The sequence below is a fragment of the Hoplias malabaricus genome, chromosome 9, assembly GCF_029633855.1.
Source record: "Hoplias malabaricus isolate fHopMal1 chromosome 9, fHopMal1.hap1, whole genome shotgun sequence".
NCBI classification, from domain to species: domain Eukaryota; kingdom Metazoa; phylum Chordata; class Actinopteri; order Characiformes; family Erythrinidae; genus Hoplias; species Hoplias malabaricus.
This window is the reverse complement of record NC_089808.1, coordinates 3,992,433-4,019,832: the sequence shown is the minus strand read 5'-3', so window position 1 is coordinate 4,019,832 and position 27,400 is coordinate 3,992,433. Positions and strand designations below refer to the sequence as shown.

The following is a 27,400-nucleotide window of genomic DNA, read 5'->3' as shown; positions in this document are numbered from 1 at the left end:
CATAGATAATACATTTAAGTGTATGGGAAATTAGTGCTATGCTGCAATAAATGCATTGATCATTTATGTCTAAATATTAAAACAATATGTATTTATAAATATATTACATGCATCTGGTACTATGTATCAGCCTCTGAGACATAACACTTGTATTTATTTGATAAAATCATTGACTACTTATTTGTCTTGCAGGCATCTAGAAACAAATATCAGCCTCTGGGGCATATAACCATTTTAACATATTTATCTGACAAGAGCATTCACTAATTATCTGCCTTACAGGCATCTAGAACTGAATATCAGCCTCCGGGGCATATAATAATTGTAACTAAATCTGATAAATGCATCCATTACTTATCAGCCTTACTTCTAACCTTCATCTAGACAAGAGCTGTGCATTTATTCACCATTACTAGTCATTCTTCATCACACTTGAGATTTATTTGACGATTTGGGTAAACTTTAGCATAGACTGGCTGGCTAACTAAGCTAGTTAGTAACATGTTAGTGCAACTTGCAGCTAACGAAACATATCCATGCTTAAATGTATGATTTATAACCATTCCTGCAAAATAATTTTAATTAAAAATATGAAAATACAAATGTCTGTGATTTACCTTCTGCAGGTTGGAGGGAAGAAAGCAAAACGTCCGCGCACAGATTTTCGCTCCTCTCATTGGTTGCAGTGTTGCCGCTCAGCTCGACTGTGGTTGGCTGTGAAGTCCGTGGGTGGGGCGATACTGGCGCTGCCCCACAGGAAGCGCTGCCTGTCAGACCTTGTTGAGCGAACAAAAGTCTCTAGTGCGATTCAGCTCGTCTGCGTTGAACTAGAGCTCTGTGCAGAATGGCTTTAACACCGGCGGAGAGGGTGCAGAAGTGGCTCTTAAGAGCTTTTTCAGGGTTTATCTTCGCTGTTTTTCGTCTGTTTTCGCGTCCCGTCCCACGGAAAGCTACCAAACTGCCTCCAGTTAGTAACCCTCTGCTCTTAAAACCCGCGGTAGAGCTGGCCCAGAAAATCCGTAGGAGAGAGGTATGGACTTCTGCACACCTTCAAGTCTGTATCAAACACAGCGTAGGCAGAAACCCGGGGGTTCTTTGCACAGACTCTACAATCAATGACTATAGAGTAGTGGAAGAACCGTGGAATTATGGGAAGTGTAGTTTTTTCTCTACATGCGCCCACAATACAAACACCTATAACTTGTAAGCCACAAAAAAGGCGCGCACGTTATTCCACACTCGCTGTGCATTTTATCAGCTTCAATGACGACAAAGACACTTTTTTGTAGAGCTATAAAAACCGTAGGTCAGTGTTATTAAAGGGTCACTGGATACAACAGAGCAGGATCTGGGTGGTGGATCATTCTCAGCGCTGCAGGGACACTGACCTTGTGACATCTTCCCCTAGTCTTTTGCAGCAGTTTGTGAGTCTAGCTTTTAACCTGCGCTCAGGGGATTACTCCAGCAATTGGACACAAGGTCAAATACGTGCAATTCAAGTAAATATTAAAGTGTCCAGTGAGTGTATACAAACGTAATTCTATAATATATGACCTTTCTTTAACGTTTATAGTTAACTGGTCAGTGCACTGCGCATGCTCACTAATGGTTTAGGTTACAGGGTTTAATCAGCTGCCACTATAACCATATTTCTTTAAGTTAAGAGCATAGTTATACAACTGCTGGCCTGTGTCCATGACCTCTTTATAGTCAAAGCCAGAAAAACAGTGATGCACTCTGGCCCAGAGCAGGCAGAGAACGAGGGGTGGCCGACTAGCCTCTCAGGTTACCGTGGACCGCATACCTGCGGACCATAATCACACTGGCCCTGCCCACGCTGTGTATTGCTTAAGGCATGCAGGAGCACTCAACGTGAAAGTTCAGGTGACCTCAGCACCGCCCACATTGGGATAAAGAGGCAGATTGACTCCAATTCAAATGTAATAAGATGCAGTTTCCTATCAAATGACTAGGGTTCTCAATGATGGTGAAGAAGAAGGGGAAAAAGACATGTAAATGAAATGGGATCCTTTATAAAAGCCGCACACAAGCTTAATATTGGACTGTGGAGCACTAGAACTGTGTTCTTTTGGGTGTTGGGTGAATGGCATACGCCATTCTCAACCTATCCCCTAACAGACCTGACCTTCCTAACGTTCTTGTGACTGAATCCTAGTATAATCCTTACAGAAGTAAATCCAACAACTAGGGCTAAGCCTTCCCAGAAGATTCAAGGTTCTAGCTGTAGATAAAGAGGGACATTTAACCAGTAATATTTTTAATTTCCAAATGAATATTGGATAAGCATTTGTCTGAAATCTAACAGTGTATCCACGCTGTTATGAACCCAGGTAACGAGTGTAGAGGTGGTTCAGGCCTATATCGACAGGATCCAGGAAGTGAATCCACTTCTCAATGCTGTGGTTAAGGACAGGTGAGTGAAACATCGTACAATATACCATTTGTATACACGTGAACCTCCCAGGAGGAGAACTTTATTGACTCAACAGACTCAAGAGCACACTTTAAGACCAACACCTTTGCTTGGATATTATTAAATTATTTTTCTTTATCTGTTGAAGGTAGATATTGTTCAACATTAGATTTATTCTAAGGTCCTATTTACTGGAGGATCACAGGAATGGTGTCAGACCACTTTTGCTACAAACTAAATTAACAGGTGGATTTAAATATGTAAATAAATATACTCATGAAATTAAGTTTGGAGAGGGACTATTTCTAATTTCCTGCTTCCTCGGTATTGCAAGCCATGCATATTTTCCTCTTGGAAATATAATTGGGAAAGTGTAAAAGTATTACTTCATATGAGGCCTAATAATGAAAACCATATCAGCCATTTCCATTTTTAATCAATTTTAAAATATAGCCCAATAAATTAAAGCATGGCGGCACGGTGGCGCAGCAGGTAGGTGTCACAGTCACACAGCTCCAGGGACCTGGAGGTTGTGGGTTCGAGTCCTGCTCTGGGCGACTGTCTGTGAGGAGTGTGGTGTGTTCTCCGTGTCTGCGTGGGTTTCCTCCGGGTGACTGTCTGTGAGGAGTGTGGTGTGTTCTCCCCGTGTCTGCGTGGGTTTCCTCCGGGTGACTGTCTGTGAGGAGTGTGGTGTGTTCTCCCTGTGTCTGCGTGGGTTTCCTCCGGGTGACTGTTTGTGAGGAGTGTGGTGTGTTCTCCCTGTGTCCGCGTGGGTTTCCTCCGGGTGACTGTTTGTGAGGAGTGTGGTGTGTTCTCCCTGTGTCTGCGTGGGTTTCCTCCGGGTGACTGTCTGTGAGGAGTGTGGTGTGTTCTCCCCGTGTCTGCGTGGGTTTCCTCCGGGTGACTGTCTGTGAGGAGTGTGGTGTGTTCTCCCCGTGTCTGCGTGGGTTTCCTCCAGGTGACTGTCTGTGAGGAGTGTGGTGTGTTCTCCCCATGTCTGCGTGGGTTTCCTCCAGGTGACTGTCTGTGAGGAGTGTGGTGTGTTCTCCCCGTGTGTGCGTGGGTTTCCTCCGGGTGACTGTCTGTGAGGAGTGTGGTGTGTTCTCCGTGTCTGCGTGGGTTTCCTCCGGGTGACTGTCTGTGAGGAGTGTGGTGTGTTCTCCCCGTGTCTGCGTGGGTTTCCTCCGGGTGACTGTCTGTGAGGAGTGTGGTGTGTTCTCCCTGTGTCTGCGTGGGTTTCCTCCGGGTGACTGTTTGTGAGGAGTGTGGTGTGTTCTCCCTGTGTCCGCGTGGGTTTCCTCCGGGTGACTGTTTGTGAGGAGTGTGGTGTGTTCTCCCTGTGTCTGCATGGGTTTCCTCCAGGTGACTGTCTGTGAGGAGTGTGGTGTGTTCTCCCCGTGTCTGCGTGGGTTTCCTCCGGGTGACTGTCTGTGAGGAGTGTGGTGTGTTCTCCCCGTGTCTGCGTGGGTTTCCTCCAGGTGACTGTCTGTGAGGAGTGTGGTGTGTTCTCCCCATGTCTGCGTGGGTTTCCTCCAGGTGACTGTCTGTGAGGAGTGTGGTGTGTTCTCCCTGTGTCTGCGTGGGTTTCCTCCGGGTGCTCCGGTTTCCTCCCACACTCCAAAAACAGAGTGACTGCACTTTACAGTATCTCTCATAAACTCCCCTCTCCCTGGCTCTCTCAGGTTCTCTGCAGCTCTATCAGAAGCAGCTCACGTGGATAAGCTGATAGATGAGGAGACAGATGGCGAGGAGGCACTGGCAGATCGCTTTCCTTTGCTTGGTGTGCCCTTATCTGTCAAAGAATCCATTTTCTTACAGGGTAAACACATTGGAATTCAGTAAGAATATTCAGCATCACCAGCACACTCAGTACTGTCTATTTACTCCATTAAACGTCTTATTCGTAGCAGGGGTGAAGGTTTTAAAGCAGTTTAGTTTTTGACAGACTACAGTATATTTATTGAATGTGGAGAATACTACATCTACCAAAAAATTCTATAGCAACTTAAATGGCCAAAATCATGGAGTCCTTGAAATTAAAAGGGTAAAAAATGTAAACATGTCTGCGTGCATCCTTGTATTAGTGCTGCACTCATTTCTAGACTGAGAGTTTCTCAAACTTCTCCCCCTTTTAGTTGTTGTACCTGTTTGCCAGTTCCTCTCTTTAGTTAGTACTCATATCTCACAAGGCTACCGAGCTGGTAGGCCAGCAAATGCTTCCTGCAAAGCATCCACTCTCTGTATTTTGTGCAGGTATGCCCTGCACCACAGGACTGGTCTCTCGAGCTGGACTGCTGTCTAGTGGGGATGCTCCCTCTGTAGCTCTGCTGAAAAGAGCTGGAGCCATTCCTCTAGGAGTGACCAACACTCCTGAGCTCTGCATGTGGATGGAGACCAATAACCACCTGTATGGCATCACAAACAACCCTTACGACATACAGCGTATGTGTGGAGGTAGCTCAGGTAAGTCATCAGGGCTTACATCTAAGATTCTACAATTCCCATAACATCTGTGTTCTCGGAATAAGACGTGTATGGTTATTTCTATCTCCTGCAGGTGGACAGGGCAGTATTCTGGCCAGCGGAGGGGCAGTGATTGGGAATGGCTCAGATATTGGGGGCAGCATCCGTTTACCCTCCTTTTACAATGGCATATTTGGACACAAAGGAACAACAGGTGACTTTATCAAGCACCATTTAAATATTTATTCAGCTGTGTAAAAATAAATAATTCAATAAATAAAATTTGGTGGCATGGTGGTGCAGCAGGTACTGTTGCAGTCACACAGCTCCAGGGGCTTGGAGGTTGTGGATTTGATTCCCGCTCTCGGTGACTGTCTGTGAGGAGTGTCGTGTGTTCTCCCTTTGTCTGCATGGGTTTCCTCCAGGTGACTGTCTGTGAGGAGTGTCGTGTGTTCTCCCTTTGTCTGCATGGGTTTCCTCCAGGTGACTGTCTGTGAGGAGTGTGGTGTGTTCTCTCTGTGTCTGCGTGGGTTTCCTCTGGGTGACTGTCTGTGAGGAGTGTGGTGTGTTCTCTCTGTGTCTGCGTGGGTTTCCTCCAGGTGACTGTCTGTGAGGAGTGTGGTGTGTTCTCCCTGTGTCTGTGTGGGTTTCCTCCGGGTGACTGTCTGTGAGGAGTGTGGTGTGTTCTCCCTGTGTCTGCGTGGGTTTCCTCCGGGTGACTGTCTGTGAGGAGTGTGGTGTGCTCTCCCTGTGTCTGCGTGGGTTTCCTCCCACAGTCCAAAAACGCACGTTGGTAGGTGGATTGGCGACTCAAGTGTCCGTAGGTGTGTGTGTGTGTTGCCCTGTGAAGGACTGGCGCCCCCTCCAGGGTGTATTCCCACCTTGCGCCCAATGATTCCAGGTAGGCTCTGGACCCACCGTGACCCTGAACTGGATAAGGGTTACAGATAATCATTGAATGAATGAATAAAATCTGAACTTGAATATTAAGATGATCCTTTCTGTATTATGATGGTCTTAGTGTTTGATATTAAACCATGTGCTCTTATTATTATTTTGTTTTTTTGCAGGTATAGTCTCCAATGAGGGTCAGTACCCTCCTAGCTCTGGGCGCCACAATGAATACTTGAGTACAGGTCCAATGTGCCGCTATGCTGAAGACCTACTGCCTATGTTAAAGATAATGGCTGGAGCCAATGCAGACAAGTACGCAGACAAGTACACACACACACATAGATTTGCACAACCATTTTGTCATAATCTGCTGCCATTTTGTTTCCAGGCTTTCTCTTTCCTCTGAGGTGGATCTTAAAAAGTTACGCTTCTTCACTGTTTTAGATGATGGAGGATCCCCACTAACCTCCCCCGTGGACAAACAGCTTTCTGAAGGACAAAGTAAGGTGAGAAAAACATTTAATCAAGGCATATATTTAGATGTAAGCTGTTTGAAAACTAACTACTACAACAACAACAATTGCCCTTGAGCAAGGCACTAAAACCACAACTGCTCCCCACTCTGGGTGTGTTCACAGCCGCTCATGCACTAGTGTGTGTATGGGTTAAATGCAGAAGACATTTTGTTGTACAGTGACAAATAATTGCACATTATTAAACAAACTGGATTCCAAAAAGGTTGGGACACTAAAGAAATTGTGAATAAAACTGAATGCAATGATGTGGAGGAGCCAACATCTAATATTTTATTCAGAATAGAACACAAATCACAGATCAAAAGTTTAAACTGAGAGAATGTATCATTTTAAAGGAAAAATGTTGTTTCAAATTTCATGGCGTCAACAAATCCCAAAAAAGTTGGAAGAAGGCCATTTTTACACCACTGTGTGACATCCCCCCTTCTTCGTACAACACTCAACAGACGTCTGGGGACAGAGGAGACCAGTTTCTCAAGTTTAGAAATAGGAATGCTCTCCCATTCATGTCTAATACAGGCCTCTAACTGTTCAATCGTCTTGGGCCTTCTTTGTCGCACCTTCCTATTTATGATGCGCCAAATGTTCTCTATAGGTGAAAGATCTGGACTGCAGGCTGGCATTTCAGTACCCGGATCCTTCTCCTACGGAGCCATGATGATGTGATTGCTGCAGAATGTGGTCTGGCATTAACTTGTTGAAAAATGCAGGGTCTTCCCTGAAAGAGATGACGTCTAGATGGGAGCATATGTTTTGAGCATATGTTTTGAACATATGTTTTGAACCTGAACATAGTTCTCTGCATTAATGGTGCCTTTTCAGACACGCAAGCTGCCCATGCCACAAGCACTCATGCAACCCCATAACATCAGTGATGCAGGCTTCTGAACGGAGCGTTGATAACAACTTGGGTTATCCTTGTCCTCTCTGGTCCGGATGACATGGCGTCCCGGTGTTCCATAAAGAACTTCAAATCGTGACTCATCTGACCACAGAACAGTCTTCCATTTTGCCACACTCCATTTTAAAAGACCCCTGGCCCAGTGCAAACGTCTGAGCTTGTGGAGCTTGCTTAGAAACGGCTTCCTCTTTGCACTGTAGAGTTTCAGCTGGCGACGGCAGACGGCACGGTGGATTGTGTTCACTGACAATGCTTTCTGGAAGTATTCCTGAGCCCATTCTGTTATTTCCTTGACAGTGGCATTCCTGTTTGAGGTGCAGTGACGTTTAAGGGCCCGGAGATCACGAGCATCCAGTAGAGTTTTACGGCCTTGACCCTTACGCACAGCAATTGTTCCAGATTCTCTGAATCTTTTGATGATGTTATACACAGTTGATGATGATAACTTAAAAGTCTTTGCTATTTTACGCTGGGTAACACCATTCTGGTATCGCTGCACTATCTTTCTGCGCAACAATGGTGGAATTGGTGATCCTCTCACCATCCTTTTCCTTTAAAATGTTGCATTTACTCAGATTAAACTTTTGATCTGTCATCTATGTTCTGTTACGAATAAAATATTGACATTTGCCGCCTCCACATCATTGCATTCAGTTATTATTCAGTGTTCCAACTTTTTTGGAATCCGGTTTGTAAATATATAAAGCACACTTAATTTTCTAATTTTCTGAACGATTTAATGTTTGATGTAAAAGTGTCATCAGGACTAGGTTGCTGTGCCATAGTGAGGAACTTTTTCAAAGTAATTTTCCTTGCAGTGCTGGTAAATTTGTTCCACTTGCACATCCACGTTAGGTTTTAGAGTAGAATGAGTGCGCACAGGGCTGCTTGCTGAAATTCATAGACATTGAATCGCAAAAAGAGCTTGACTCAAATGGCCCTAAATTGCCAGTGTACCTAGTGGCCAATTTTAGTTTATATTGTTAACATTAGATGTAACATTGGTTAGTTCTAAGATGTACAGTGGCCACACCACATACGTTGCTGCTGTAGATAGAGGTTGGTCAAATTAAAGCAGCAGACTGCAGTTTGAGGAACCCCTGTTGTAAGTAATTTTGGGGGATTTTTACATCTTATTAGTTGATGCTTGGCATTTATCGTGATGACCTTGGGGCTTAGGTTCATGTGAATTGTGACTGTCACGTCAGACTACAGCATGAGAAAATGACCAATTTAGAAAATCTGGAAGAGTTCCTTTTAAAATGTAATATGTTGTTACTGATGTTTGCAGGTGGTTCATCGACTAGAGGCAGACCTGGGTGTGAAAGTGAAGGAGATTAGCTTCCCTCAGCTGAAATACTCCTATCAGATTTGGGACACATTCATGGCTCTGCCTGATAAAGATGGAAAGGTCTGTGTGTAAATGCTCAGAAGGAAAAGTCTTACGCTGGTGCCTTGTTAATATATGAATTAACCATGACTGTCTGTCCCAGTCCCCACAACCTTTTGTGGAGTTGATGGCGGATGGCGGTCCAGCTGTGTGGCCGGTCTGGGAGCTTATCAAGTGGCTCTTTGGGAAATCTGACCACACAATAGCTGCCATTGGTAATGCATAGTGGAATATTATTTTATTACCGTTTGAACTTATTGATTCAGATTTTAATCAATCGTTAATGTAACTGACTGTCCCTGTAATTGTAATAAGAACTGCTGACATGGGTGTAACACCGACTGTACAAACAGCTGTCCTTTCACATTTGTACTGCTTTAGGCTTAGCTCTAACTGAGAGCACTCGCAGTGCCACGCCATCCCAGTTCATCCTCCAGCAGAAGGAGGCACTGCAGCGCAGTATGGAGGAGATTCTAGGGACTGATGGAGTGCTGCTGTACCCCTGCCAACCCCTCCTGGCCCAAAAACATCACCATGCATTGTTCACACCGTTCAACTTGGCTTACACAGGTCACAGCACTCACACAAATAACTAATGATGAAAAATGTGATGGTTCTTCTGTCATTCTTCGCAATGTCTTTAAGAAGGTATTTTCAGGCGAAAAAAATTGTGTCTCTTCAGAAGAGAAACCAGTAGATTACCCAAGGTGCTTGAAGTAAGTAGCATAGGTAAAAGCTGTATGGTGTTGCTGTTCACATTTAGAGTGGACACTTAAAGGCCTATATTTACAGGCGCTCTATAAATGTTGTCATAAAAAGCTTGTATATTTGTGTAAATTTTCATTTTATGCTTTACTATATTAGGGTTATACCATTGTAATCTCTAACATTCATTTCCATGGATTTACAGGAATCTTTAATATCCTGGGCTTGCCTGTTACCCAGTGTCCTCTGGGGCTTAGTGTGGAGGGTCTGCCATTGGGGGTTCAGGTAGCAGCGGGGACGCTACAGGACAGACTGACCCTGGCTGTGGCGCTGTATCTGCAGAATGCTTTCGGTGGCTGGAGAGACCCAGGAGCTGCTTAAGCCAGTGGAGCAGAAAAGCACAAACATTTAAATGCCAGTTAAATAAAAGTTTCTTAGACGTTTAATACTTCAGTTTTGAGAACTGTTGTTGTGGCAAAAATCCACTCTGGGCTACAGTCATTTTTATGTTTGCCTTGAGCCAGGAAGAGAGATTTTGGGATAGTGGTGAAAAGTAAATCAACATTTTCATAAATTATAATGTGACTGACACTTAAAATAATAAAATACTTGTTTTTTAAAGGGGTCTGTTAGTTTTTAAGATTTAATTCATTTTTGATCAGTGCTAATCTCTAGCACTGCTTATTTTACTTCAGCAAAAGGTGATAATTCCCTAACATTTCTGTAATATCCATTCATTTAGATTTTTTCCTAGTTCTGCTATTATATGGTGCAGCAGGTAGGTGTCGCAGTCACACAGCTCCAGAGGCCTGGAGGTTGTAGATATGATTCCTGCTCCGGGTGACTGTCTGTGAGGAGTGTGGTGTGCTCTCCCCGTGTCTGCGTGGGTTTCCTCCGGGTGACTGTCTGTGAGTAGTGTGGTGTGTTCTCCCCGTGTGTGCATGGGTTTCCTCCGGGTGACTGTCTGTGAGGAGGGTGATGTGTTCTCCCCATGTCGGCGTGGGTTTCCTCTGGGGGACTGTCTGTGAGGAGTGTGGCGTGTTCTCCCAGTTTCCTCCCACAGTCCAAAAACACGTTGCTAGGTGGACTGGTGACTCAAAAGTGTCCGTAGGTGTGAATGTGTGTGTCTGTGTTGCCCTGTGAAGTACTGGTGCCCCCTCCAGGGTGAGTTCCAGCCTTGCGCCCAATGATTCCAGGTAGGCTCTGGACCCACTGCAACCCTGAACTGGATAAGCGGGAAATGAATGCTATTATGTTTGATAAGACAGATGCCAAAGGTGCTTATCCCATCCTGTGACAGGACACCCCCCCCCCCTCTTTGCAAAGGAACAAAAAATAAATACTTACCACTTACTGTTGAAATGTGGTCAGGCATCAGAGTGCACAAGGTTGTAATTTGATGTAAAACTACAAAGTACAGCACAAAAATACATACCTAGAATGTCTTGCCAAATCAGAACTGCTACGTGAGTACACAGTTTAGAGAATACATGTTTACCACTGTTAGCTTGGTGGTACAATAACCCAGGACATTTGCATGACGACAGAAATGAATCATCACTGACGCTAATGTTCCTGTATTTAAGAAAAAGCGTGTATACTAATAAAATAGTTTTTCTGCAGTTTTAAAAATGTTATTCAGTTCAGTTAACTAATTGTATGAAGAAGAAAAAAAAACAACAACAAGCAGTGTGAGAGCAGCTATTAAATTCAAATTCACTCATTCATGCCTGGATATGTATCGCTTTATTACTTCCCTTCTTCAATGAGGCTGAAAAACAGACATCTTCAAGAACTATCCAAAAAATTGTAACTGGTGAAAGCAGTAAAGATCCTGCCGTCTCATTTCCTTTCTCTCTCCAAAGTAATCCTTATTCTTACAATTCTCCACTGAAATAGATGAACACGTTTTTTTTGGCATGCAATGCCATACTGACAGCTGTCAATCAAAGAAGGTTAAAGCGATCCAGAACATTCCCGTTTTTCTTCCATTTTCCTCAACTTTCTGGAATTTCTTGGGATACTCTTTTCATAAAAATGAAGAAATGTTACAAAGCACAAAAAAGAAAAAAATAAAGAAGGTCCCTGGTTTTTGGCAATGCAGGAACAGACAGGATGTGAGGTCAGCCAAAACAGGAAGTCCACTTCACTCCCGTTAACCACCCACAAAAACCCTCCCATGAAAAGTTGCCCTAGTGCCAGTCATTCACAATTTGGCCCACATACTGTGTGTACGTTCTAGAACAGGTATTTGATTTGTCTGTGTGTGAATTTGTGTGCAAGCATTCGTTTGGAACCCAGTCTTCAGAAGATACAGTGATATGTGAAGTGTGTGTGTGTAAATGTGTATGTATACAAATGTATGTGTGTGCGCAGAGAGAGAGAGAGAGAGAGGAAAAAAAAAAAAAAAGTGTCTATTAATCTTCCCTCACGAGGTGTTGGTAATGGGCTTGTATTTTTTGAGCCGTGTCCACTGGCCCGTTGAATAGTTCATCTCAAACACCGTGTCCACCAGCATGGTGGTGCTGCCTGTTCCGTCTGCTTTGGGCAGAACCTCTGTGTGCTCGCTCAGTTTGATCTGGATGATGTCACCCTGCTCTGGACATGGGTTCTCTAAGAGGGTGAACAATACAAAAAGAACAAGAAACAACATGATGGAATTGTTGTTTTGCATTGGAAAATCATTACATTGGCTATGCCTGTGAAACTGATTTGTAGCAACAATTCTACAATAGTTTGTGTTCCAAAGCGTAGCTAAAAAGGCTTTGCATAAACTGCAGTGTTTGAAAGTACATTAAGAAGATTTAAAATTAGAGAATAATATGCAGTTTCTTCAGGCTGAAACTGATTTTGAATGGTACCACAATACCTCTTGATCCTGCCATGAACCCCAGTATAAGGGCTTTCTCTGGTCGAGTGACTTTGTTTGCAGTTTTGAACATTTCCTGCGCAGCATACATCTGTTCTCTCTATAATAATGGGGAAAAATATGTACATCAAATTGGAGTTCCTTAAAAGAAAAAACTTATGCTGCCTCATAATAAGTTAACTCACTGTTAGTGACAGGTTCTTTTTGGGTTGCTGCTGAGGAGCTGGTGTCGGGGCTGGCTGAGCCGTGGTGGTGGGGGGTGGTGTGGCTGTTTCGGCTTGCGCTGCCGTTGCAGCGGGAGCTGGAGCATTGTTGACGGGCGTACTGGTGGGTGTGGTGGGGGATGTGGGGGCTGTGGGGTTGGCAGTGCTAGCATTGTACATTGGCGTTCTCTGTTTAAACTGTGCTGGCAGTGTGGTCGCCGCAGCCCCGGTAGCTGTGGACTCCTCTGGCTGTCGATTTGTTGCATCACGTCCTGAACCACCTGCATTGGCTAAATAAACAAGGGAAGAGAGTGGAATATGCTGATCAAGTAAATAAAGATTTTCCCGTAATCATGATAAATAAATAAACACATATATACATTTGTTAATGTTAGTATGTATTCCCGTCCTGCACCCAATGATTCCAGGTAGGCTCTGGACCCACCGTGAGAGTGGACTGCGAGTTGAAACAGCATTTAAAAACTTTAGTAGCACTGCTGTGTCTGATCCACTTGTACAAGTACTGCGCACACACACACTAACACACCAACACCACCACGTCAGTGTCATCGAAATGATGAGAATGATCCAACAGCCAAATCACACCTGTGCTCCAGTGGCCCCAACTACTGAATGTCATGGTGAAATTGGGGATAAAAGTTGTGAACAACCACAAGATTCTGTATGCACAGTGGAGCTGAGAAAGTGGAGATACGAGGTAGCGGTAATACTGTGGCTGATCTGTCTGTGTGTGCATACACGTCTATAATGAGTTAAGATTTACCTGGTTGTGTCTCTGAGCTGGGAATGTATGAGGATGAGGGTACCATGCTGGGTGTGGCCGGGAGGTAGCTGGTTGATGGTAGGGCACTCTCGCTGTTCAAAGCCCCCAATTTCTGTTGTAGAAATAATTGGATTTACGCATAGATATTCATTTTACACACCAAAAAAAAAACAAAAAAAAAAAACAAAAATGATACTAAATGACTGGCCAAACCTGAGTTTTTAATATAACAAAAATGTTATTTGATAAAAGATGAATCCCACTGTGCGGTACTGACATTAAATTAATGGCAAAACGTGCATTTATGTGGGAAAAACCCATGTTTACAAATAAAATGATGGGTTCTGCCCATACCTGTGTGGATACCAGGCCAGCGGCATAATCTGGGGTAGCATTCTCCACCACCGCCTCCTCTTTGGCTGCTTTCTCTCCTGCTTCCGCGTCTGAAAGAAGAAGGTGTAATTAGAAATTAAAACGTCCCAGAGTCAAACTTTTAATAAAGCCACTGTGCAATGTGAGGACTATGAATTTCTGTGACTGAAATTACCCAATGTCTTTCTTCTCCTCTTGGCTTCTCTGCCTGCTCCAACCATATCCAACTCTGAGATATCTAATAACTGAATAAATAAATAAAAACGATAGCTTAAATTAACAATAAGTACTTGCTGCATCTCAACAGCAAGAGGCTGCATATTAACCCTTTGCAAATCATTTTCAGGTTTATTTGGGGATACTCCCGACAGCCTGAGAATCACATTTGTCGATCTGTAAATCGAACCTAGTACGGTCAGCAGCCTCCTGGTAAATTCTGGGCTTGTGGTGCAGTGTTGCTATGATGGATTACCTTCACTCCTCTCTCTTTGCGCAGGGGTGTGCGCGCTGGGGCAATAGGCGTTCTGTTGCTGGGGGGGCTGAACATGCTGGGGGTCGTGGGGCTGCGGAAAGGAGCCTTGGGTATCCCTTTAAGTGGTGCTGGAAACAAGAGATATCACATGGTGTGTGTATAGGGGGTGCAGAAAGCAAGCTTCTTGAGACCTGTTTGTTACTAAGTAAGAATTAATAATAGTAGCCATCTTGTTCAGAGCTTTAAAGTGTTCAGTGGAGAAGTATGGATACATCACTGAGCACTAAATTAAAAAAAGGCAAATTGGACAGCTAATACAATAACAATAACACACATTTTTAATTATTAAACCAGCCACAATTATAGCACACTCACTTGTGGTGTCAATCTTCTTGACGAGTCCTCTTCCTTTAGAATGAAAAGGCACTCCGGCTGTTTTCTTTAACTGCTGTGCAGTTTCTGTAGCTGAGATGCATGCAACAAGTACATAAAAATCATAAAAAAACAAAACCCTATTATAAACGAACACATACGCTAAATAGTTTAAAGGCAACATTTGTTATCCATACTCCCACAGAGATAAACATATATACTCACATTTCTGGAGGAGCTCAGCTCTAAGAGTGGCACTCTTGGGTTTCCTCTTCAGCTGGAAGTGTTTGATGGGCGGTGTGAGCGGTCCCACCAGTGTGGTCAAAGCACTCTTATTCAGGTATTGACATTCAAGAGGCAACATTGAGGATGCTTCACATTCACCCACTGAGGGAACATAAACACACGACACAAAGCAAACAGTGAGTATGTGTCAAACAACTCCTCTCCTCTAGTCTGGGACTCCAATCAATCAGAGGTCTGCAATTTTATTAGTCTCTAAATCTGTTTAAAAGAACACTTTCAGCATGAGGCTTTGTGTATGAGCACATTTGTCTTAAAGGCTAAGCACCAGCTCTATGAAAATGTCAAACTTGAAAAATTTGAGTTCCTAACTTGTGTTTATTGATAGTCAGAAAACATGTTATTTCTTACTAATTGAAGGAATAAGGTTTAAAAGACCCCGCCCCCAACGGTGTTGGGAAACTCTAATAGGCATCTTGCCTGTGACGTAGATGGTGGACAACAACGAAATGACGAAAAGGTGTGTTGTTTTTGGCTGCAATCATTCAATGTACAGTGGGACATCTGTGAACAAATGGCCCAAAGATCCCAAAATATCCAGAAAATGGACTAAATTTGTCAACTTTAAACGGGCACTTTGGAAAGGACCCTCCGCTCACTCCGTTATCTGTAGCTCATTTCACTGGCGCTTTTCCAACAATATGGGCATGTAAGGACACCAACGAAAGGTGTTCAAGAGCCTCTGTAACATGGAGGTAAACAGGGTAAGGACACTCACTTCGCCTGTTTTAGTTGGTGTTAGTTAACGTTAGCTTGACTCGCTAAACTCGGTGCTCAGATTATACTCGGCTACGTAGCTGCATTACGGAGGTTTATAGTGTCGGATGAATTCGAGTTCGACTTCGATCACATTTACAAGAATAACGGTACCTCTACATTTGAGTTTAGCTTATTGCTAGGCTATTGTCATGAATAATGTTGGTTATTTAGCTAGATACTGTCATAACAGTCAGTCATAACGGTGTTTTACCACGGCGTTGTTCAGCTGTTGTCCACCAGTGACGTCACGGTCGCGTTCAAGAATTTCCGTAGCGAGCTCGGGTTTTTCCGTCAATTTAATAAAATTATCAGTTTTAAAGCAAATTAAGCTGCTATTTTCATTTTACTTCATACTTATATCTGTCAATAACTAAAATAACATGAAATATTCATGGAGGTCCATTAAGTAGTGCTCAACCTTTAATAAAATAATATTTTAAGATTTTTGTTCATCTTCTCGACTTAAGACTTTGCTGACCTTTCTCTCGAAGTTCTCCCAGGATGTCCTGCACATTGGGGTTCTGCTCTTCCAGGTCCAGATTTAGGGAACCTGTTTCAGGAAACGATTTCAGGATGTCGGCCACCATGAGCACCCAAGGCTCAGAGTCTACTGTTGCTAACTGAATGATCTCAGACAGAGCCTCTTTCATCTGAAAAAAAAAAATCATGCAAGAGAAAACATACTGGACTTCAGACTTCCTAAAGCAAGTGTATAGTTGTGAAGACCACCGCAGAAATTAATCATTGACTTCAGGAGTGTCATAAAAGGGTGGCGATTGAATAAAGCTGCTTTTCATTTCTTGATACAATCTCACAATGCCCCATTCTTCGTTTCTCCCACAGAAATATAGTATCACAGTATACAGCAATTGAATGATCACCATTCATAAATATATGTAACCACTACAGAAGCAACACCAAACTACAAAGAAGACAGTCAAAGAGGAAGCACAGCACCTTGTAGTCAACAAGCTAACAGTATCCCAGACACCTACAGGCCTGTGTATAAGTGGCTTTACTTTTCTCATAAAGAAGTGAAGGTAACGGCTTTTTGATACAGACACTGGTGGTATTTCCCACCAACCCTAAAACATAGGGTTGAACACCACCTATATGTTCGACCCCGAGTTGGACCCAGAGCAAGAACAAGAGCCACCTGCACAAAGAGCCAGTCCAGACTTTCCTGGGGCCCTACCCAAAATTTTCAACTCTGACCCTCCACTAGCACTCTCCCTCCTTTTTTGGCTTAAGAATAAACAACCAGCCATTTTCAGATCAAAATGTGGTGTAAACCAACAACATTCATTTTAAAAATATATAAACAGTTTTAACTTTGTGATCAGCCATTCAGCATCCAAGTCAGCATTTGTCTGATTCTGTAACAGCTGCAGTCCTTAAGGTGGAATAGAAGAAAAAGAAGCAAATGTAGCTGTTTATACTCCAAGCTTGCAGCTTTGTGTCAACATGCAGTAGTTTTGTCCAGGCCCCTGTAACTGCTTCACTGTTTAAGGTGTTTAATGAAAACTTCAGATTTATAGTGGAAGCATTTAAGGTGGAACTGAAATTTCGAAGATCTGGGTCGGCTTTTTTTTTTTTTTTTTTTTAAGTGGTGTAAAATAGTATGTAACTTTTAGATTGTACTCGTGTGTTTGGGGAAGTTTAAACAAGTACTAGAGTATTAAAACATCAGTATACGTTCACTTTTCAGCTTCAAAGTTTGGTTCATGACACTGTGGCACTGCGAGGCTTTTAACGTCGTGGAGAGCAGCTGCACAGCGCCCGCCACCTTTAAATATATTCTATAGGGGTCGGCAACCTTTACCACTCAAAGAGCCGTTTGGACCCTTTCACACAGTAAAGAAAACACTGGGAGCCACAAAACCCTTTTGAAATTTTAAATGAAATAACACTGAAATAACAGGGTTTTTTTTCCTTTGTGCTCTGTATAAACAAACTATACTGTGTTTCATTTATGAAATCAATGAACGACTGCAGAGAAAATCAAATAACCTTTCTGCAGGCAACAAAACATTTTTTAAAAAAGACGTTGTGTTGACAGTTAAGTAAAATACTCAATGTCTATTTGAGTCCCTGTAGTAATGAAAAAAAACTCTGAACTTAATTTATCCACTGGCAGCAAACAACAATGCTGTCCTCTCTCTACATGCCGTCATTATTTTACTGGCGCCGTGCAGTCAGCTGTCAGAAAGTTCAAGAAACCGCACGCTGACGGGTGTCGCACGTTGGAAGTTGTGACGTGTTTTAAGAGCGACAAACATATTTTAAATATTAAAATATTTTAGATGTTACAAGATCGCCATAATCTTCATAGAATTACATTTTGAAAATGAACGAACCAAAATAAAATACATTTTAATTAAATACTCATTATTTATTTTCAAAAGCTGAGCCGCATCAGAGGGATCAAAGAGCCGCGGGTTGCTGAACCCTGGCATAGACTATTAACAATCCAACCTCGAGAAGAACAGTCACAGGTTTACCCAACAGCTGTTCCCCCAGCTCAGTCTCATGGAGTCTTTTTTCTTCTTTTAATTTCCTGAATGATAGTTTCTCATCATCTTCTGATTACACACAAACTCCCCCTAACTTGAGATCAGGGAGCCTTTGTTAATTTGAATAATTTCACGAATGCCAGGGTGGTTCTATGCAAATTTCCCTAGTGTGATGTTACAATAAGGAAGTCATCCAAACGGCTCGTAGAAGCATATGATTCCTGACAGAAAAATCTTTCATCTGACTCAGAGAAAATGGATGGATGGACAGACTTTAAAGGCAGCAATATTTCAACATGTGGTACATTAATAATCACTCACCAATTAATACTCTGAAAATTAAAAATAAAGGCAGGGTTTTATAACACATCTAGTTCAGAAACAACTTGGCGCCTCAGTAGACAGCTTTCATGTTGTTGTACACACCCATTGACAAAGGGATTAGTTTTAAAAATCCAGTCTCTTAACCCTTATAGTTAAATATTCTAATGATAATAATTACTACGCTGTTGATAAATCAGTTGAATTAATTTAACATGTTCCTAAAGATTCCTAATTTACAAATTATTTAAAACATTTATTCCATATAGTTTTAGAATTTTTGAAGATGCCCTCAAACATAAATATTTTTTTACCCTGGTTAACATTTCCATGTGTATTTTAAGACAAAAAAAACATGACAACAATACTGCTCTCCACACCACGGCTGAACATTTCTGCTTTGACAGTGTGTTCCAAAGGCAGTTTGAATATGGAAAGCCATGTTTTTGGAGCAGCAGGCAGCTGTGGAGGGGACAGAGTAATTGCATATTATCAGCTCATACTGAAAACACAGGCAAAGGTGTAGAATTCCATCTGATCCACTTTTAAGCATTTAAAGGATTTTTTCCTTTGGAAACACCTTGTAAATACGACATTTTGACAAAAAGATTACCCCAGTAAACAATTAGCCGTTGATTCAACGTTGAAATATCGTAATGACTGCCGTCTAATCAACGTTCTCTTAAGGTTGAAAATGAAAGTTGAAAAGACGTCCAAACACAGACATTGAAAAGACGAATATTAGACGTATTTTGGATGTTCATTGACGTTATTAATTGGTCCCGAAATAAATTATTTGTATAAAACGCGTTTTGGACGTCCACTGACGTTATCGATTGGTCACCACTTAACTAACTTATTAAGATGGATTTTGGACGTCCATTGACGTTTAAAATATGTCCTTGACTACTTTTAGACCTATTTTGAACGTCCAGGGACGTTCCTTGTTTACTGGGTATTTAATTAATAAGAGGGGGAGCGGTGTATCGATATGATTTAAAAAATGGTTTCAAATGGATATTTGAAAAATCATGAGAAGTTCCCCACCGACTTTTCTACAACAAATTACAAACTGAGGCGCACTGGAGAAATTTGAGTTTTCATCCTTCCACACAAAAATAAGACTTACAAAATTACTAACAAATGTAAACTCTTCACTGTTTGTTGAGTACTGATAATATCCTCAGGTTAATCTCCGCCCAGTGAACACAATTATAAAACCTGAAGGGCCATTAACTCAAGTTCACGAAAAGCGCGGGAAACAGCACCATCTACGACTAACGACTAACCGCCTGAACGACACTAACCGAAGACTCGCTCTCCACAATCATAAAGGGCACAAAAGCAGGTCTCGCCTATTCTTTAATTGTTCAGTGGCTCGGTACTTCAACAAACAATAACTTAGCTAAGCTTAAGCTCAAAAACTGTTTGAAGGAAACAGTTTTGAACCAGACAAAGCCGCGGCACCCTGCTGAAATAAAAATGTGTTTTTAGTCCGAAGACATTGTGGCTGTTAATTCGTAAAAAAAACAACAACAACAGCTTCAGCCTTGGCTCAAACCCACCTCGCTGGCGTTTAGCTTCAGTGGCGGTGTTTACATATGACACGACCCCATAACTGACTGCGGTGTACGAGAAAAGAAAGGTATCGCTACCGTTAAGACGAGCATGAACCCGCCCTTTAGAAGTGTGCTCCCAGTGGAGTGGGTTTGTTTCTTTCGTACAGACACTTGTTACTGCTTTTATAAAATCCTAACCCTGTTGTAAGTTTTGCTCTGGAGGAGGCGCAGCTGTTTTTCTTAACTCTGACCCACCACAGCCACTGGTACATCATTTACAAAACCCCAACGAAGATCTGACCCATCTTCGTTTTTTTCTTTCTGAATCAAACTGACACCGCGGTTACTGACTCTGCCTTTACTCTCCCACACTGCAGACTCAGAGCTGCCCTCCCGTGCTGAGTGTTTACCCGCTGTATCCTGACTGTGAATGTATGATGTGTCTGAGGGATGTAAAAACAGTGCGAGGGTCGTGGAGCCCCACCTCGTCCACGGTCCTCCGCGGGAGGTGCAGCATGCCGAGCAGCAGTTTCAGCTTCACCGCCGGAGACAGCGAAGAAAAACATAGCCGTATGTTGTCGATTACCGACACCGTGAGCAAGGAGCCGATGCTGGAGGGCGTCCACAGCTCGTCCGTGGAGCCTAGTTTGTTATGAAGCCACAGGCCGGTGTCACTGTCCCTCATCGACGCCATCTTGGAGAGACACGAAGAATCCTGCAGGCATTTTAACGGGACACCTAAAAACCCGAGCGCGCACACGGACCCTCAGGACCCATGTGACCGCGCTTTTGTTATGGGCTCTGTTTCAAATCGCTCCCTGAGCCCTAGGTAGTGCACTACGTCTTTAATTAAACGACTCCTTCACACAAACAGGGTACAATATACACGGATCAGCCATAACATTAAAGCCACCTCCATGTTTCTACACTCACTGTCAGTTTTGTCTGCTCCTTTACAAGCTACCAGTACCTGGTTTAAGGATCATGGTATCCCTGTTCTTAAATGGCCAGCAAACTCGCCTGACCTTAACCCCATAGAAAATCTATGAGGTATTGTGAAGAGGAAGATGCAATACCTACAACCTGGGCTCTCATATAACACCTGAGCAGTGCCACAGACTGATCCACTTCACGCCATGCCACATTACTGCAGTAATTCAGGCAAAAGGACCCCCAACTAAGTACTGAGTGCTGTACATGCTCGTTTCAGTCGGCCAGCGTTTCTAAAAATCCTTTTTTAGTATTGGTCTTAAGTAATATTCTAATTTTCTGAGATACTGGATTTGGCTTTTTTATTAGTTCTCAGTTATAATCATCAAATTAAAAGAAATAAACAGTTGAAATACATCAGTCTGTGTGTAATGAATGAGTATAATATACAAGTTTCACTTTTTGAATGGAATTACTGAAATAAATCAACTTTTTCATGATATTCTAATTATATGACAAGCACCTGTGTGTGCACTTTGTAGTTCGCTTGTTGCCTGCCACACGGTTTTACTCTGTTCTTCAATGGTCAGGACCACCAAACGTTGTTTGGATGTTGGATCATTGTCAGTGCTACAGTGACACTGACGTGGTAGTGTGTGTTGTAATTTTAAGAGTGGATCAGACACAGCAGTACTGCTTGAGTTTTTAAATACAGAAACACACAAACTAATCTCTCTGACTTTACGTTTGCAAGGTACATCAACATGGCGGTTGTATTTTATAGTCTGGACAGTATTTAAAAATGTTTGGGTGTTTAAAAGATCCAGTAGCACTGCTTTCTCTGATCAACTTGTGCAGCACACAGTGGGTCACTATGACAAGTGTCACTGCAGTGCTGAGAATGATGCACCAATCAAACATTAAATGCTCTGTAGTGATCATAAACATTGGAGAATAAGGTGAACAATGTCAGCAACTTGTGGACTACAGTCTGTAATTGTAGAACTACAAGTTGGACCTGTATGGCTGAATTGTCGGCCGAGCTGACAATTTTAACAATGTAGAGTTTTTTTGTGATTCACCCAATTTAATGTTACAAAGTGTAATCATTTCACTAAGCATCTGGAGCTTAACAATATTTTGTTGCTTATTTGTTTTTCTGTTTATGTAATTCACTTAATTTATATATGTACAGCTTTCTGAAAAGCTGAGAAATAATGCAAAATGCAATAAAACAAGAATCACATTTCCTCTTTTTTTTAAACTTCTATTTACCTGAATATAGTAAATAGGCCTACTTGATTATATTTTGTAAATATAAATACATGTATCTACAGCTCCTGTGGTTGGTTTGAGCACCACCCTACATGACTGTGAGGAGTTTGGAGTGTGGTGTGTTCTCCCAGTGTCTGTGTGGATTTCCTCTGGGTGCTCCTGTTTTTCCCACGGTCCAACTGTGACCTTGAACTGGCAGTTACAAAATAAAATAAAATAAAATAAATAAATAAAAAGAGAGAGACAAGAGAAAGGTGAAAAGTTCATCGAATATACAACCCTTTGAAACATTCCAACACAAGCAGGTGAATATAAAAAGCTTCAACGATTGCAAACAAAGATTTGTTGTTAATTTTGTGGCAAACTGAGAAGTGTAAAACTGTTCAAAATGAACATTTGTTGGTACAAGACTGCAAATAATTAAGGTCTTTCACAATCTACTGTGAATAATATTGTGAAAAGATTCAGGAAGTCTGCAGTAATCTCTCAGTGTGAGTAAAGGACCTGTTGAATGTGGGTTATATTCAAGCCCTCAGATGATTTTTCAGAGAAAAACTGTGCTATTCAGATAAATATTGCCACATAGGTTATTGCACAAGGAGAATGAAAAACTAGTGTGACCAGACGTCCTCTTTTACCCGGACATGTCCTCTTTTTTAGATTTAAAAAAATGTCCGGGCGGAATTTCCAAAATTCAAATTCAAAATTCAGTCCAAAATACGTCTAATAGTCGTCTTTTCAATGTCTGTGTTTAGACGTCTTTTCAACTTTCATTTTCAACCTTAAGAGAACGTTGATTAGACGTTATTTCAACGTTGAATCAACGGCTAATTGTTTACTGGGTATGTGCACGAGATAAATCCACTTTTAGCTTGTTTGGGGGGATATGGAGGCTGAGTTCTGTGTGCCAAATATGAAACTGTCCAGAATCTGGTGCAAACCCTAAGATCTGTAACGGTATGGATGATGTCACCATGGTATAGATGCAAATGCGAGAATATACATCAGGATCTGGCAACATTCATGAAGAATTTAGAGAGACATTATGCACCCATCAGATGGATGTAGTTTCCTGGGATGTCAATGGACAGCCAGGCCTGCCTCTGTACACGCATGGTCTTCTCTAGTGGGCTCAAAGTGCGGTTGAACAGATCTGGAGCCCATGTGACCCGTGTGAACCAATCCGAGCAGAGAGCATCTAAAGGTTCTGAATAAAACAGATTGGGGGTGCACCATTGTGGTCTGGTGTGCAGGAGACTGTTTAGAAATTCGTTGGGTTTGGCTCGTGATCCTGGTTCGTTTGATTGTGCAGGTAAACAGAGGCGTGTTGTGGTTCCCCTTTAGCAGAGAGGTCGGTGTCTGATAATATTCCATAGATCAGAGATGCAGCTCGGACGCAGAACAGACGCCGTGATTTTCTGTGTTTCTAGTTTGTTTAACAATGTTGTAATGTGTTCGGCGGTCTTCGTGTTTCCTCAGTGTTCTCCGGAGTGTCCAGGCCGTTGATCTCGGTGACTATGAGGTCCGTTAGCTCGGCGGTGATGGTGGTGTTGTTAGCGGCGGAGCTGCTATGTTTCTCCCAGACCTCCGCCGACCAACCGCAGACAGGGACCGTCATCCCCGCGGAGAGTAAGATGTTTAGCCTTACCGTTTTACTCCGTTATGGACGTTAAATTAACTGGTTTACTCAAATTTATGATTAAGACATATAAGGGAACAGGTTTGGGCTGTCACTAAACACGCCATGAAAACCGTTACGCTAAGGACCAGATGTTTAGTGGCACAAACGACGTCGAAACGATGTTCGTTTTCCTTTCTGACATTAACACTGTGCGTGTTAGGCACGCTGCTGTTAGAAAACTGGAATCAGTATTTTTAATAATTCAAACCCAAATGTCTGAATGTTTAGAAAAGATTGAACCCAGGTTAAGGACACACAAAGAGCTACAGTCTATAAAATGAAAAAATAATTTGTTTTAAATGTTTTGATGGGACCTGGAGGTTGTGGGTTGTGGGACGGTCTGTGAGGAGTGTGGTGTGTTCTCCCTGTGTCTGCGTGGGTTTCCTCCGGGTGACTGTCTGTGAGGAGTGTGGTGTGTTCTCTCTGTGTCTGCGTGGGTTTCCTCCGGGTGACTGTCTGTGAGGAGTGTGGTGTGTTCTCTCTGTGTCTGCGTGGGTTTCCTCCGGGTGACTGTCTGTGAGGAGTGTGGTGTGTTCTCTCTGTGTCTGTGTGGGTTTCCTCCGGGTGACTGTCTGTGAGGAGTGTGGTGTGTTCTCTCTGTGTCTGCGTGGGTTTCCTCCGGGTGACTGTCTGTGAGGAGTGTGGTGTGTTCTCTCTGTGTCTGCGTGGGTTTCCTCCGGGTGACTGTCTGTGAGGAGTGTGGTGTGTTCTCCCTGTCTCTGCGTGGGTTTCCTCCGGGTGACTGTCTGTGAGGAGTGTGGTGTGTTCTCCCTGTGTCTGCGTGGGTTTCCTCCGGGTGACTGTCTGTGAGGAGTGTGGTGTGTTCTCTCTGTGTCTGTGTGGGTTTCCTCCGGGTGACTGTCTGTTAGGAGTGTGGTGTGTTCTCCCTGTAACTGCGTGGGTTTCCTCCGGGTGCTCCAGTTTCCTCCCACAGTCCAAAAACACACGTTGGTAGGTGGATTGGTGACTCAAAAGTGTCCGTAGGTGTGAGTGTGTGAGTGAATGTGTGTGTGTGTGTGTTGCCCTGTGAAGGACTGGCGCCCCCTCCAGGGTGTGTTCCCGCCTTGCGCCCAATGATTCCAGGTAGACTCTGGACCCACCGCGACCCTGAACTGGATACGGGTTACAGATAATGAATGTTTTGATCCATAATAAAAACACATGACAAATATGAAATAAAACACATTATTAAGCGTAAATATAACTGTCTAAATTGGCTCTAGCACATTATGTATTACAGGTTTCTAATAATCAGTAGACAGCTGTAGCATAAACAGGAATTATATATATTTTTAAGTAGTCTAAATGCAGAATGTTTGCAGACGAATAGATAGATTGGATCCTGGATGCATGTCCTGTTCACCCTCAGAGGTTCAATAGCTGTTACTTTTCTTTATACAGATCATAAATACCTGTGATAAACGTGATAAAAAATCTAAATCTGGTTATAAAAAACAGTAATGTAAAAATTGAAGTGGTTATAAACACATTTATAATACCTTATAAACTGTAAGTGTTTAAAATGGCATACCTGACTAATCAAAAACGTGTAATTATTCAAATGAAAATATTTAATTTAATTCAAACCTTGTTCATTCTGATTCTCCTCCGTCAGGCCGGCCCTGTGTTGACTGTCACGCTTTTGAGTTTATGCAGCGAGCTCTGCAGGATCTGAAGAAGACAGCTTTCAACCTGGACTCAAGGGTAAATAATAGCCAAATACATTCTTATGTACTCATTGGCCTTTTTATTGGAAACACCTCCCTTATGTTATGCTCACGTTGCTATTTCCATATTTCATTGAATTTTAATGTACTATTCCAAAGCTTTTGATTTATACCATACCTCTGAAAGTGAGACTGTTTTAGGGTCAGCACCTTTGTCTATAATATAGAGGTGTCACCCATGTCACACCAAATGAACACAATTATTACCCAAATCTAAGCCAAATGATTAAAAAGTGTTATTAAAAGTCTCAGTAAATACAGAGCATGACGTCTTACGTGTGTGTTCAGTGGGATACAAAAGACTTGTGAGGTATTCAACCCTGTTATTTGTGTGTTCCTCAGACGGAGAGTTTGGTCCTGAGAGCTGAGAGGAGGGCATTGTGTGACTGCATGCCTGTCAGCAGCTTAAACTGAAACTCTGAGTCACTACAACATCCATTACAGCACCACTGGAAAGCTTTCAGGCCGTGACATCTTGTCCTTCTATACTTATTCACTTGCGCACTTTCCTTTCCTCTGTGATCTGAGCAGCATCTCAAGTTTGCATTCTTTTTACGAAACAAAACACTAGCATTTCAGAGATGTGCTGATCTGCGAGAGCCAATAGATTCCTGGTAAAAGATATTAGAGCTAATACATTACATTTTACAAATTTTATAATAAATGTTGTGCTTATGTTAATTGTTGATGGTCTGATGTTTTTTGATAAAATGCTTCCCACTCAGAAAAATTGTAGAAAATACACAACCCACAGCCGATTATTTGCACAGTAGAATGGTTTGGTTAAGTTACTATTAGCGCTTATTTGTCCAACTGTAAGAAAAAAACATGGATGGCGAACATTAGATACGCACCAGAAAATGTAGATGTATTTTCATGTAGAGAGTCTGTAGAGGAGATAATCAATGTATTTAAAATGTAATACAACAATGTGAAAAGTACTGGAATGGCCTTGTTTTGAGATTGCTGTGGATAAATAATGTATATGAAATTGCATGGAGACTACAGTAAATTAGCTGTTTTCTATGGAGATGTTTTGTCTGTCACTAGGCTGTAGCGAGTCTGATATTCTGCATTCCTTCGTTCAATGTAATAAAAACAATGCTAATCCAATGGCACAGCACTGGATCACCAAATGTAGCTGCTATAACTCTCATCTAAAATGTAGGTGGCTGTTTTGTTGCAACCTTTTGTACGATCACTTTAGTTTCAAACTGAATTAAAGATCATGAATTCACTGTAACACACGAATGACTGTCCCTTGTGGTGTTTATCAGAACGAGAGAAAAGCCTCTTACTGTGGTGTAGTAGATACATGGCAATGTTTCGCAGAGTGTTTTTCTCTGCGGTTTTGTGTGTCACCGGAAGTGCTGAGCATTTCTAAATGATCAATGTGCAAATAAATCAGTAAGAGTTCGTTTTCTCTTGTAGTCTATTGTGAGGATATTAAAAGCAGATAAAGCTGATGTCTACATAAAAATATAATGTGGTACTAAGAAGTAAAGCATTGTTTTGAGTTTAGTTTTTAAATCAAATTTGAAAATACCAGCTGCAATTTTCCTTATGTTTATTTTTATGACGATCATTTAGAAAATAATCTTATTTATATTCATATAAGGGCGGCACGGTGGTGCAGCAGGTAGGTGTCGCAGTCACACAGCTCCAGGGGCCTGGAGGTTGTGGGTTCGAATCCCACTCCGGGTGACTGTCTGTGAGGAGTGTGGTGTGTTCTCCCTGTGTCTGCGTAGGTTTCCTCTGGGTGACTGTCTGTGAGGAGTGTGGTGTGTTCTCCCTGTGTCTGCGTGGGTTTCCTCTGGGTGACTGTCTGTGAGGAGTGTGGTGTGTTCTCCCTGTGTCTGCGTGGGTTTCCTCTGGGTGACTGTCTGTGAGGAGTGTGGTGTGTTCTCCCTGTGTCTGCGTGGGTTTCCTCTGGGTGA

General features: G+C 42.4%; 3 protein-coding genes across 3 annotated transcripts; 2 read left to right on the top strand and 1 right to left on the bottom strand.

Moving 5' to 3' along the window:
- The first annotated feature begins 782 nt into the window (after positions 1-782).
- On the top strand, positions 783-9,926 carry faah2b (fatty acid amide hydrolase 2b). The gene is made up of 11 exons (XM_066681773.1): positions 783-1,030; positions 2,352-2,434; positions 4,117-4,253; positions 4,688-4,897; positions 4,992-5,111; positions 5,968-6,103; positions 6,180-6,297; positions 8,520-8,639; positions 8,722-8,833; positions 9,000-9,188; positions 9,529-9,926. Exons 1-11 carry the CDS (start codon positions 845-847, stop codon positions 9,702-9,704), a joined length of 1,587 nt encoding a protein of 528 aa, XP_066537870.1. The 5' UTR covers positions 783-844; the 3' UTR covers positions 9,705-9,926.
- An 857-nt stretch (positions 9,927-10,783) lies between these two features.
- nelfa (negative elongation factor complex member A) lies at positions 10,784-20,580 on the bottom strand. The gene is made up of 11 exons (XM_066681385.1): positions 20,335-20,580; positions 15,936-16,107; positions 14,621-14,782; positions 14,399-14,488; positions 14,024-14,151; positions 13,727-13,796; positions 13,534-13,622; positions 13,180-13,291; positions 12,378-12,685; positions 12,193-12,292; positions 10,784-11,936 (listed from the first exon to the last, which is right to left on the bottom strand). Exons 1-11 carry the CDS (start codon positions 20,542-20,544, stop codon positions 11,752-11,754), a joined length of 1,626 nt encoding a protein of 541 aa, XP_066537482.1. The 5' UTR covers positions 20,545-20,580; the 3' UTR covers positions 10,784-11,751.
- A 2,643-nt stretch (positions 20,581-23,223) lies between these two features.
- nicol1 (NELL2 interacting cell ontogeny regulator 1) lies at positions 23,224-26,710 on the top strand. The gene is made up of 4 exons (XM_066681906.1): positions 23,224-23,367; positions 23,535-23,684; positions 25,352-25,440; positions 25,806-26,710. Exons 2-4 carry the CDS (start codon positions 23,573-23,575, stop codon positions 25,875-25,877), a joined length of 273 nt encoding a protein of 90 aa, XP_066538003.1. The 5' UTR covers positions 23,224-23,367; positions 23,535-23,572; the 3' UTR covers positions 25,878-26,710.
- Positions 26,711-27,400: the final 690 nt, after the last annotated feature.